The following is a 13914-nucleotide window of genomic DNA, read 5'->3' as shown; positions in this document are numbered from 1 at the left end:
CACTATCCACCCGCAGAAGTACAATGTCGCGTTTCATCGCGAAACGAACGCGTCCACAACACACAGGAGGCGATGCACACACACACACACAGCTTCGGTCGTTGCATTGGCTTAGCTGCAAGCTTCGTTCGGACAATCAGCGATGCTACGACGATACAGAGCTGCATGAGGACGACGTGCTAACCACTTCACGTATTTAAAAACACAGGGGCAAAGAACTAGGTTCATCAGAAGCAAAAAATCTTTCCTCCATTATAGTGCCTGAAATATACTGGCTAGTGTGCCGAGGGTGGGCTCCAGGCGGGCGCTGGGAGCGATGTACGCGGCCGTCTGCCGCTTGGGGCGCTGCCGTGCGGGAGTGTGCGCGTTCATCCGGCCCGAGCAGATCGCGCGGTTACCTCCGAGCTGCGTAGCAGACGGCAGCGGCAGAACTTTCCATTCACGCTTGCGACGAAAGCGAGCGAAAGCGACGGGAATTCTGTCGCGCAACCAAAATTTGTCCCGACCATTCGACAAAAACGATCGTCGCGCGACAAAGCGACGGAATTCCTGCCGCTCTCACTCGCTTTCGTCGCAAGTGCGAACGGGCCTTTATGCGCAATCTCCGCCCCACATAAAACAAGCTCTTGCTTGTCGCCTGAGCATACGGTTGATATCTGACTACGTTACACTGTGCTTGCCAGTGTATTTAAACGATGTCACTAGGTTTGAAACGTACGCGCTCGGCGTGCAGCTTTGTAAACGCAAGCGGTTTCACATACGCACGCTATTTTGCTGCTAATAGAGTTTTAGTACAGCGTTTGTGGCCTTTGCATACGCTAAACGCTAAATTTTTGCGTCCCGCTACGTGACACCGCGATGGGAGTTTTAGTAGAGCGTCTCATCAGTTTTGCGTAGCGACACACTAATGCATACGGCGCCATCTGTCAAATGTTTTCCGAAATGTCTCGCCGGCTGATCTGCTAGCGGAGTGCCGGAGTGTTTGGACATTTTACGACTATCCAAACAAGTGCAAACAAACGCTTTCCCGTCAGTGTTGAATGCAACACATGGGTGCAGCTTGTCAGAACACGGGTTCTCGCTGATCGAGTGCAGCGTTGGTTTGCTCTTCGCCTTCACGTTCATCGCCGCTGATAAAGCGATCCGATCCGGCGCGTTTTGTGCACGGGTTCTGTGTCGGTTGAAAATGTCTTTTTTCACATGCCGCCGGTAGTAGGAATTACAACCACCGCAAAATAACACCCGGCACCAGCGGGGCCACATCTGAGACCGCGCTTTTTGGATAAACAGTGCGCGGTGCACCAAAGGGAACGAGCGCACGATTCTCCCCACGCTGCTGCGAGTTCGCCGCCGATATCAACTGCAGCCCTGCAGCTACGTACACCGCGAAAGGGCAAGGCCAGGCCGCACACATGCGGCCAGGTCATTCGTTCGCTTTTCCAGCCTGTGTCAATGGTGTCTACAGAGATGAAAAAGCCGAAAGAGCTGGCCCGTAGCAGACGGCAGTCTGTGGGAGCGCAATAGCGGAAGTACGTCACCGCTGAAGAGCGGAGCATCATGGGAGGGGAGGCCAACAGCGAAGAAACAGTTGAAAGGAGGAGGAAATACGGCGCGACGATAATTCGCGGTTTTTGATTTACGATTTCTCAGCTAATACTCATCGCTTTAACAAAATTCTTGCAGGAGGAGATTGCTAATACATTGCTTTATTTGGTTACATGTACATCCATGCATCGGCGGAAGGCATTTCAGGACCCCTTTAAGCAATACCGCCTCACACGGCGTGCCCTTCAACTGAGCCACCACAAACTGACACAGGAAGAGGCTATGATGTATCACCGCATCAACACACACACGCACACATGCACGCACACACACACGCACACATGCACGCACACACACACACACACATACACACACACACCCACACACACACATGCACGCACACGCACACGCACACACACACACACACACCCACACACACACATGCACGCACACGCACACGCACACATACACATGCACACACACACACACACGCACACACACACACACACACGCACACACACACACACACACACACACACACACACACACACACACACACACACACACACACACACACACACACACACACACACACACACACACACACACACACACACACACACCCCCACACACACACATGCACGCACACGCACACGCACACATACACATGCACACACACACACACACGCACACACACACACACACACACACCCACACACACACATGCACGCACACGCACACGCACACATACACATGCACACACACACACACACGCACACACACACACACACACGCACACACACACACACACACACACACACACACACACACACACACACACACACACACACACACACACACACACACACACACACCATGGAACGCTGCTTCACTCTAATCAAATCAACCTCCTACCCCGCCACCTACATATTTGGCCTCCAACACCGCGCCCTCTGGCAGACGATTTGGAAATGCCCCCTCGGCCCTTCCCTTACCCTGGTATTCCGAGTCCTTCCTCCACTCGAGCCTCCTGTGGAGGCGCTCCTTGAACTAGATTTCCCCATGCATTAGCATTGCGAAATCAACCCCTCAGCCGAGTGGAGGGAGCAAATGGAGTGGAAGAGGGACTCAGAATACGGCCCTTAGTCTCATCCCCACGCAGACGCCTGAACAGTGGGAGGACCTGCTGGCCACCTCAGATCCCCATGACCAACTTTAGTCCATCAAGAGGGCTCGGTTGGCCGCGATTGCCCAGTGACCTCTGGACTCAGGAGACCGTCGTGGTCCCCGTCAGCTAATTCCTGATTAACGTAGAGGTTATTACTCCTCCGGACTTGTTTAGTGACCTGTGTTTAACTTTTTACATCGAGCTCATCGTGTGCCTGATTCCTTGGGTGTCCCATTGTTTGCGCGCGCAGCCAAGATGAAGTGCCGCGAGGACTGGGGCGAGCCGCTGTACGAGCGGCTCTTCACGCTCTTCCTGGACGCACTGCTGCTGGTGCTGCCGCTGCTGGGGATGGTGGCCACGTACTCGCGCATCGCCACCACCCTGAGGGCGGCCATGCAGCAGGCCGCCGCCGGCCGGTCGCCATCGCACGCCGATGGAAAGAACGGCAAGTACACTGGCCGCCTTCGTTTTCTCGTCCGACTCTCGCCGCAACTTGCCTTCCGTCGAAAACGAAAACCAATCAGGGCGAAGAGCGTCGCTATATATGCCGGCGTGCTCTAAACTGACAAAAACGCAGTCAAGCTGCGATATTTTATCGATTGAACTCATTTTCAGCAGTAACCCATCGTTATCTTTTACGAACGTCAAACGCGGAACGTGTCGCAGATGGGATACGTAATGTAAAACAGATATGTAAAGTCAAACACCCAGAAGCTAACTTTCGAACGCGCGGAATTTCTAGGTCTAACCTTTTAGTTTCTCCCCGTTGGAGTTTCGCGTGGGTCCAGTTAAGCAGATTCATTCATTCATTCATTCATTCATTCATTCATTCATTCATTCATTCATTCATTCGCAGCTTATTTATGTACACTGCAAGACGAAGGCTCCTCCCGATATGTGTGGTGTTTACGCCGAAAACCACATGAGGGCTGCGAACTCTTGCGGTCACGAAATAGTTACGTAAGAGGTGTAAAGGCGCCACGTCGAGATCGTAGGTCAGCGAAAGTGCGCTTACATAGGCTCGTTTGGCAAGGTATAAGAAGAAGAAGTTCCCTTGGGCTGGGTATGCAATGCGGAGAAATAACAACCAGTGGACCTCCAGAATAACAGAATGGCTACCAAAAGACGGGCCTAAATTAGAGGGTAGACCGCGGTCGTAACCAAGCCAAGGACGTACGAACACCCGGGAATGTTTTTCGGGCAGTGCGCGTAAGCAAGAGCTCGCGTCCCTTCCAGAAAACTGATCCCTTTCCATCTGTCCGCCCATTGGTCGATAACAAAGGCAGTTTGCCTGAGGCTAGAAACCAGCGGAGGAATTTTTGGGATGCTAAACCACTCCGGGAGGAGGGTCGTATGCGGCAGCGGCTCGGGATGCGCGGCCTCCCATCTCGTGGTCTTTTCGTCGATGCTGCGCGCGAGGCATCCTGAAGCCCCACACGTCTCTATTTATGCAGCTAGATGGAAAACGGTTCGCCGCTTGATTGCGTTTTAGGCCCTCGGGGCGAAAAGCCCTAGAACTCGGCAGGGTCGTAAGCGTCGGCACAGAACGGCAGTGCTCTCCCACTGCGGTTTACACGCTCTTCCTCATGTGTTTGTCTGCCTTTGTACCACCTGTACTTCCTCCCTCTTTTCCGGTATGAAGAGACGGTAAGGAACAAAAGATGCCGAAGAAATAGAATTTTCATTTCGCGATTTCGGTATTGGAATGTCTCAATCTTGATAGCCTTGCCTTTCCTACGTTCAAATCACCGTTTTCCGCCCGGTGAAATCTCTCCGAAGCTACCTCATCTCCTTGCAGCCTTTTTTACCGAATAGGAAGGTAACTGAGTTTTGTCGCAGCAGGATTTATTTACTTTCTACTCTTGTAGAGACGTATTTACTTGATTCTGAGCACCCGCTTTTTTCTACGATCGCGATGCCCTAAGTGAGGTGGAGGCTGAGATTTAAAAAATTGGCCGCGTATCTGCTCCTTTCGTTGCAAATGACGTCAAAAGACGATAGTCTTTATCGGCTTTTGCGAAGTAAATGCCTTCCTTCGCTTTACCGCTCACCTCTCATGTTCCTCTTGCGTCGCGCTCCTCCCAAGGTCAAGACGCCAAATGTTTGCTTAAATCATTTTAAATTTCCCGCGTTCCACCGCTCCAAACCGGGTGTCTCGATGCGAACGCTGCCGTACGGCGAAGACGCGCGTTAATCGAGGCGCCCTACTTCAACGTTTATAGAACCGCGTTTCCCTACTCCACGTGCGTTGCAAGCAGAACGTGGAAACTATCTAGTGGAACCTTGCGTAACTGTTAGCGTAGTGGCGCCGGGCGACCGCAGGCGACGGCGGAGTGAATTCTTTTTCTGCAGTTGATGAAGTATTTAATTTCGCAAAAGTCAAGCATGTTTGAATTTTTATAAAGGAACACTGCAAATATCACTTCTGTATTGATTTCTTGTCTCATAATTGCGTAATGTCTTGTTCTTCTTCAACAATGTTGACAAGTATGAACATTACACCGGACCAAGACGGGTAGATTTAGCTGTGACTATATAAGACTATTGCGCAGGCATTCTTTTGCTTTGGCCGGGTGGCTGAATCGAGTCACAGACAGACAGACGGAGAGACAGACAGACAGACAGACATACAGACAGACCAAAATTTCTGGGTTTAAGTAGCCCAAGAAAGACTATCGTCTTTAAAAGGCGCGCGCATGCATTGCCTGCCTTGTTTCAAAGGTGTCCTGACGCATCGCCGGCTCAATTCCCGCCATAGAGGCTAATTACAACATTCCTCTCATATGGTTCCTCACAATATCTGCGAACGACAGCCATCGCTTGCGTAGGAGTCTTGCAGCGCGGTAGTCCGCATTTTATGTGAAATTAAGGAAAGTGAAACGGCAAATGGGAACAGAACACTGATCGCCTTAGCTGCTGTCCTTTGTGGCCCCCAGAATGTTGTTTGGCATTGTTTATTGCAACAGTTTTTTTATTGCTCATCTTGAGCTTTGCGGTTGAAGTGTTTTGTGGGAGTAGATTTTTACTGCCACTTAATTAAGTCGTCTTGAGTGTCATCCGGCTGTGCGGATTTTAGGGCTTACGTCAGTGTGTCTGAATTTCGGAACAGCTTGGTGGTGTCTCAAGGGATTGTACTTGCGCTTGCCTGCTTTGTATTTGTGTTTTAAGATGCCTCATCAAACGTGAAAAGTGACCGAAGTCATTGTCGTCGCCAGCAACACGAATGGTTCCAAAGTAGCCAGCCCTGTTGAGAAAAAACTGTGGTTGATTTCTCTGTCATAGGAATCGGTAAAACACGAAAGTGAAATGTGCAGCGAGATCTGCAGCTGAGCATGATTTGTGGGTCGGCGACTGTCTTGTCTCTGTGCTTGGAGGGCGACGTCCTGCTGGCGGGTCGCTTCGGCAAAGGTGCACTGGCGTCATTTCCGTGATGGATGTGACGTCAATGAAATCTTGGTGTATCCCGGCATAAAACACTTTCGTGTTAAAATGTAAAACCCGAAAACGAACAACACGGAGTATAAGGTACTCTTTAGTACACAAGGTTGCTTCCCCGCAAGAAGCCTCTGTTGCAGGGGTGCACCCTCTACAAGCCAATCGCTTCGTTGTACAGGCATCATTTGCATGACGGATATGATGTCAACGAAATTTTTGTGTATCCCGGAATAAATCACGTTCGTGTTAAAATAAATAGATAAAAACACATTTGGGTTCGTGTGGGATTAGAGCCTGGGTGACTGCCGCAGAATCCAAGTGCGCTAACCACAGCGCTAACCCACCACAGTGCCGGAACAGAACAAGAATTCGCCTGATGCATTCCCCGTGACAGGTGAACGAGACGTAAAACAGGTGCACCCGGAGGGGAGCGAAGAACTGCACCCAAATACGATGCAGCAGTTGAGGAGTCTTTGATAATCGCTGGCTCAGTTCGCATTCGAATTACGTACGCAGACTTAGGTTTCCGGGGTCCTAAATGCCCCGGGACAGCGCTGTTATTGTTTCTGTTGTAGTTTTCTGGCCAAGAAAATGGCCGCCCCTGCAGAAAAGAGTGAATAAATAAAAACACACACAAGTGATTCGACGGAATTTCAACCAGGGTGTGCACAGTAACACCCAGCGCTCTACCAACTGTGCTAGATCTTTTTGGTTTTCCAATATTTATGTGGAAAAGTATGTGGAATGGTATTGTGAAAAACAAAATGTGGAAAACAAGCAGATTTATCGCACTTGGAGTGCAATAAATCAATGTTCGAAATGATATTTACACCACATATTAACAAGTATGTAAACATATGGATCAGTTGAATACAAGATGAAAATCATAACTGCACACGATGAACAATTGTGTACATTTGGTTTAAAACGGCGGCAACAATTAACAACTAATAAGCAGGGGATGCTAGTGAATTCATGGCTGTAACTTTTGCGCAACTTTAGACGGAGACAGATACAAAAAGGGACACGAAGACCAGCGCAGACTAACTGAAATTTATTTCTTAAGCAACACATATATATATGTACACTCACTAACAAACCCTTCATCACCGCGCATGAGCGGATGACTACACGTTCCAACAGAATGCAAAACATGATAACCGTACAATCATATTAAACTATCTCGCATCCGTCTAAAGTTGCGCAAAAGTTACAGCCATGAATTCAGAATACCAACTAGCCCGCCCAACCGTGTTATTGTGATACTAATGAGGGCGGGATCATTTTGGTCGTAAACATCTTTAAGATTCACGTTGTCAGCGTATAAGAGACGTGGCTGTTGTTCGTTTCTTCGTAGCAAATCATGCATGGATGCACCCGATTACTGGCCATTCCCCAACGTGTGTTTTTGCCACGAATATAGGAACAAAGGCATGAATGCACGGACGGATGGGTGGACGAACGGAAAAATCTTTTATTCGAGCAACGGTCACTGAGGGTTGGCGACGGATGGGCGAAGGCCAGCCGCGACTGCGGTAGCTCTGCATACCAGGGCCTCCTGAAACGCCTGGCTAGAACTACCTAGCGCCTCTCTCCGTAACTTGCTGCTCGGGATTTAAGGGAGGGGGGACATAAGGGCAAGGCGCAATGTTCCCGCTTCTCTGAATGGGAAATGTAAATGTTGTGGAAGAATGGTGTCGCGTGACACCTGAATGTGATCCGTACCGAAGTAGGACAGGTGCACGGCAGAGGAATAAGGAGCCGGACGAAAGGCCCTCCGCAACCCGGAAAGCCAAGAGGGTCCCAGCAAGTACTAGAGTCGTGACCCCATCTTTTCGTGATGTTGAGATAAACTCCAAGATGCAGCGGCACTCAGGAATGACTGAAATTACATGTTAGCGCATAAGCTCGGAACCTTCAACTAAAGACACCCCTCCCTCGTGCACTGGTTGTGGACGATTTTCCGTGGGTAGAAGCCAGCCAGCTGAAGAAGCTGTTACAACCTCCGGATGGGCGCACATCGCAGCGGTCAGCTCTTTTGATGTACCACCACTTTCTTCGCTTAGAACTAGAACTGCGGTCAACTAAAACCCTTTGTGGACGGATACCGCCGTCAGTTATCGTAATTATCGTGTGAAGCGCTTTTGAAAAGTCAAGAAAAATGCAGTCAATAAAGAAAACGCGTCAGTAGTAATAAACAGGTTGTAAATCAAAATACACAGCTTAAAATGACACAACACCTTTCCTTGAGTACGCAGCTGTTATTATCCTGGGTTGTCTGTATGTATCGACGTTTTTCCATTTCCACTGACCGTGTGCCGAAATGTCCGCGGGTTAGTTGCGAGTAGTGAGGGGAAGGTTACTTGGTAAAAATTCTCTTTGCCGATGGATAATCTGTGGGCATACTCTTCAACTACACAAATATAAGCGGATCATGTCCCCGCGTTGTTAGCTTTGCTTGTCGAAAAATATTCATATGGAATAGTTTTGGAATGGAAAAATATGGAAAAATTTTTCATATGGAATAGTCGTCTTAGTCTCGGCGTGTTTTTGCCTTATTCTGCAAAGCGGAATATAACGATTAATAAGTTCTTGTACTTTGCAATTCAGCAAATTCCAGTTTTGTTGTAGAGATCTTGCTAGAAAATGTGAAAAATACTCGCTTAAGAAAACTTGCAGCTCATTAATTAGCGACGTTTAGTCAATTCCTTAGTGCCTAAAACATTTTGTGCTTTCACTTTTTATAGTTGCTCAAGTCATCTTGAAATCAATAACTAAATAGTTGCTTATTCTCGGAATAACATACACGGGTGTAATGAATACGCAATACAGGGCTAGTACAACGCTTACAAGTTTGGAAAGGGATAACGTAATTAGGGCTCGTGTTTTAACTTTGCAGAATAAGGTTAAACTTGAGCCCTCCTTAAGAAAGTGAGCGCTTTCAGGGGAGCTTTCTGATACCTGTATTGTTGCAGAAGGGGGGGGGGGGCGGCGAGACACATTAGGGAAATTAAAATCACCCAGAAGAAGTATGCGAGGAGTCGGAAACCTTACACGCAGCTTAGGAGCTCGTGTAATTCATTAGGGAAGCCGGTGGAAATATTAGAAGGCCGATGGCATTCATTACATCATTGTGGCATATAAAAACGCCGACGCCAACAAACTAAGGCAGCAAAACCACAAGTACATTGAATGTGTACTTGTGCTCATTACTAATATGAATCAATACGGCAGCCGCGGACTGCGCGCACAAATTTTTTTGCACAGTTCAAAATCTCGTGATTTTCTACTTTAGCGGACGGTCGTGTTTCGGTTAAAATAACGTCGTTAGACTGAGACGTGTCTATCAGTGCAGATAAGATGTTTAAGTTGCGCTTTGGGTAATGCGAAGTAAAGAAATTAGTTCAGCTTCTCTAACTTAACGTCGCGAACGCTGATGTTAGCAGCGAAGCAGCCTGGCGTTCCCAAATCGGAAGGCTAAGCTTTATCAAACTTCTCAATGCCAGCAGATCGATTCCAGTTCGCGCCAATTCATTTTTGACGTGTTAAACTGCTCGCGCCATCCATTGAAACCTTTTGTTACTTTTGAATTTAGAGCACTGCCGCGAGGACGCACCGCGAGCGTTTCTTTATCACGGTGTATTTTTTTATTTTTGATCACAAAGATGAAGCCATGTATTTTTAATTAAAATAACACTGCAAAATCAATTATGCATTGATGTCGTGACTAAAATATGCTTAATGTTTTCTTTTTCCCAACAATGTTGACAAGAATAAACATTGCCACCAGATTTAGTAGTTCAGAAAAGCTGTGCCTATACAGGGTGTTCCAGCTATCATGCACCAAGATTTAAAAAAAGAGCAATTGTCTTACTCGAAGAAAACCTAGTGCATATTGTTTCTAGTGCAGTGGACTAGCGGGCAGTAATTTTTTCGTTAATGAGATTTAGATATATAATTTTAAATAATTACCTAACTCGACAGATACTGTCCTAATCATCAAGGTGCCAATGAGGCACTTGTGGGTACGGACGAGAGGAATCTAACTGCGGTATTTTCAGCGAATAACTAATTGCGTACTCATTTATTCTGACTGATAAAGAAACCCCGCGAAATATGAAAAATGCCACGTGACGGGGCTCCCACCTGCATCGTAAAGTATCGCCCTCGAACAAGCTGATCGAAAGCAACTGCTTTGCCTCTGACATGTCCGAAAGGACAGTGCATCCCCTTGATAGTGGCATGGAAGGTGCAGCAACAAGAAGTCTTGGTGGCTTAGGAGCGCTTTGTTCCTATCAATTATGCACCGCTCTTCTCTTTCTTATGGCCGAAATCCTCTTGATAAAAAAAGGCCCTCGCTAAAGCAGTCGAAGCGCCGCTGTAACCAAAGTAGAAACGCGAAAAGCAACGAAATAGACATACAATATTTATCCCGGCTCTACTCCCACCACATAAAAAGAGTGCACGCGCGCTAATATTTCGTGGCAGTAACATGCTTCAGCCCAAAGCCAAATTACAATGAGGGCCTTATTTTTCAGGTATACGTGCGTAAAACACTTTTACGACAAAAATAAAAGAAAATAAACAGACGGGGAATCCACCCACGTACTTTCTAGAGAAAAGGCAAAAAAAAATGTGTTGAATAAATTTAATGCATACCACTTAAAAAAGTGCCGATTTGGCCATAGGGAGGCCTGCACAAAACAAAGCAATACATCAGATTCTAGTGTTTCTTAATAACTGGTGTATTCGTTTGCCCTGGTTGTCGTTAGCTACCGCCTAGCGGGTGTGTTCGAACAGGTTTCCTTCTGCAGCTACGCAGTACTGAGCCCGCTTAATCACATCTTCAGTGGCTTTATTGACGATGGGCGGAAGAATTGTGCTGCAGACATCCGTTATATTGGCCTTGAGCTCATCAGATGTCTTCGTCTCGGTCTTGTAAACATGATCTTTCACGTAGCCCCAAAGAAAGAAATCCAGTGGAGAAAGATCGGGTGACCTAGCCGGCCAATTTACAGGCCCGTGCCGTCCAATCCATTGTGCTTGGAAAGTCGCATCAAGCCAGTTTCGTGCTCGACTGCTGCTGTATGCTGGCACCCCGTCTTGCTGATACCACATCAGTGGAAGACGTGACAGTGGGACTTCGCTGAGGAACCGATCAACCGTTCCTTTGAGGATTTTGTTCACGTACCGCTGTCCAGTCCACGTATGGTCGAAGAAGATTGGGCCTATAATAGTACCGGCGTAAATTCCGCACCTCACATTGAACGACCACTGGTACTGGTGCCGAGTGCGCTTTACCCAGTGTGGATTAGAGTCGCTCCAACAGTGTGCATTGTGCAGATTTACCTGGCCGTTTCTTCAAAAAATTGGCTTCATCTGTCCACATTACGTTGCTAGGAAAGTCTGGTGACTCTTCAGATTTCGTGAGGATCCAATTTGAAAAATTCAGACGATTCTGAAGGTCCCTGTCTTCCCAGCATTGGTGCAGGCTGACGTGGTACGGGTGAAAGTCTGAGTCTTTTAGAATCCTCCAGGCTGTCGACTTGGAAATTGGTGCTTGGGCGGCCATGTCTCGCCCGCTAGCTTGAGGGTTTGCAGCCATAAATGCAAGAACAACCGTGCGTAGGCTTGTACTCACAGACGGAGTCCTCTGCCGCTGTTGTTGAAAAGAGCCGGTTTGTCTCAAGATTTGATAATTTCTGATGATTGTCGATGCGTTTGGTTTACTGCCAAACTTCCACGACTGACAAATCTTTGCAGCCTTTGTCTTATTGCCATTTGCCGCTCCCAAGGCAGAGATCATGTTGGCCTTCTGCTCCTTAGAAAAACGCATTGCGACTGGGGCAATGCAAAACGCGCCTTTAAACTTCTGAGCTGATTTTGTGAATTCTTTTTGGTTGGTACAGGTTCTGAGGCGAAAAAAAGAACCATCCGTGCACTCGATCTACGCTAAGATAACCGCTATCACATCTCCTTTTGAAAAAGCATTATACGCGACGTGTTGCTTCCGCTGTGGCAGATGAGGCAGATAAAACAAACACTCGCTCGCAATTTTTTTTCTTTCTTTCTTTCATTTATTTTATTCTGGCTAACTAAGAGAAACGTTGTTCGAGGGCGCTACTTTACGATGCAGGTGGGAGCGCCGTCACGCGGCATTTTTCATATTTCGCGGGGTTTCTTTATCAGTCAGAATAAATGAGTACGCAATTAGTTCTTCGCTGAAAATACCGCAGTTAGATTCCTCTCGTCCGTACCCACAAGTGCCTCATTGTCACCTTGATGATTATGACAGTATTTGTCGAGTTAGATACTTAATTAAAATAATTATCTAAATCTCATTAACGAAAAAATTATTGCTGGCTAGTCCACTGCAGTAGAAATATTATGCACTAGGTTTTCTTTGAGTAAGGCAATTGCTCTTTTTTTAAATCTTGGTGCATGATAGCTGGAACACCCTGTATATATATATATATATATATATATATATATATATATATATATATATATATATAGAGAGAGAGAGAGAGAGAGAGAGAGAGATATCTCTAATGAAGTATGGCGATGTTAGCTGGGCTAAAATGCCTAACGTGCTACGCCAGTTGATGACGTGATGAAGATGATGGCGATGAAGTTCAAGAACTTGATGCGCAGTTATTCACAGCGACTGGTCTATACCTGTGTGTTGTAGGTAGCCCGTGTGTTGCAGCTGTGTGTTGCAGCTTTGGTAGCCCGTAAAGAACGTTTGGGACAAGCCCATGGTCCTAAAACGTCCTTTCGCTGCATGTCCCCGAAAAGCGGCACTCCCGAAGCCACTGCGAGGGACACTCTTTGAGCACTGAATCGAGCACATTCACAGAGCATGTGCTGCAGGGTTTCTCGCACATCACAGTGTGGGCAGTGTGGCGACGTAGCCTGTTTTATCTTGGAGAGGAAGTTGCGCGTGTATGCGACATTCAACCACATGCGATGTAGAATTGCTTCTACCCGCTTGGAAAGTCTTGGTGGCATTTTAAATTTGCAGTTGGGATCGATGATAGATAGCGCCGCGTAATGACGTGATACGTCATCCCAGGCTGCACGCTGCATGTTCCATGCCACGCTGGATGCAAGTACAGATGCATCTTTCCTGGGGTATAGTGGTATAGCTATTGCCGATGCAGGATGCTTATGCGCAACGGATGCAGCAATGTCCGCCTTCACATTGTGAGTTATCCCACAATGGCCTCAAATACACTGAAGTGCAATGTGATGGTGCGCTTGTAGAGCTTGGAGATGTAAAGCGTGTATGTCACACACAAGCTGGTCTTTTGGAAAAGATGCTAGACATTGAAGGGCAGCCCTTGAGTTCATGAAGATGGCCCACTCTCGAGCGGGTTGCTTGACGATATGAGCGAAAGCCACTCTCAGAGCTGCAAGTTCGGTAGCCGTAGTTGACGTTCTGTGACTGAGCATGGCACTGATGGTGGTACGTGATGACGGTATCCATACCCCGATAGTGGGTGATGTTGATGACACCGACCCATCAGTGTACACATCAGTGTGGCCCCTGTACATCCGCGAAATGTAGTCAAGGGCGAAGAACTTTAGTGCGGGAGCCGGAATATGCTCCTTCCTCGTGCTACCGGGCACAGTAGTCGTGACCGGTACGGGCGGGAACATCCAGGGCGGGTGCTCAGGGGGAGCAGGCTCTTGATAAACATTCGGCAGAAATTCACGCACTTCTTTGGCCCAGCTTGTCGCTAGAGGATGGCTTCGCTGTCTTG

At 47.7% G+C, this 13914-nt stretch overlaps 1 protein-coding gene across 1 annotated transcript in view; it reads left to right on the top strand.

Annotated features, from left to right (window-relative positions):
* Positions 1 to 13914, top strand: part of LOC144174157 (cholecystokinin receptor-like) — a 106520-nt gene that overhangs the window by 76648 nt on the left and 15958 nt on the right. The window contains exons 5-8 of the mRNA XM_077702655.1: positions 2964 to 3129; positions 3763 to 3776; positions 9444 to 9460; positions 11270 to 11277. Coding sequence (XP_077558781.1) covers positions 2964 to 3129; positions 3763 to 3776; positions 9444 to 9460; positions 11270 to 11277 — 205 coding nt within the window. The remainder of the gene's footprint in view (positions 1 to 2963; positions 3130 to 3762; positions 3777 to 9443; positions 9461 to 11269; positions 11278 to 13914) is intronic.

This window comes from Haemaphysalis longicornis, unplaced genomic scaffold, assembly GCF_048455015.1.
Source record: "Haemaphysalis longicornis isolate Haplotype H1 unplaced genomic scaffold, Haemaphysalis longicornis Haplotype H1 scaffold_3, whole genome shotgun sequence".
NCBI classification, from domain to species: domain Eukaryota; kingdom Metazoa; phylum Arthropoda; class Arachnida; order Ixodida; family Ixodidae; genus Haemaphysalis; species Haemaphysalis longicornis.
The sequence above is the reverse complement of the archived record's forward strand: the minus strand, read 5'-3'. Positions and strand labels throughout refer to the sequence as shown.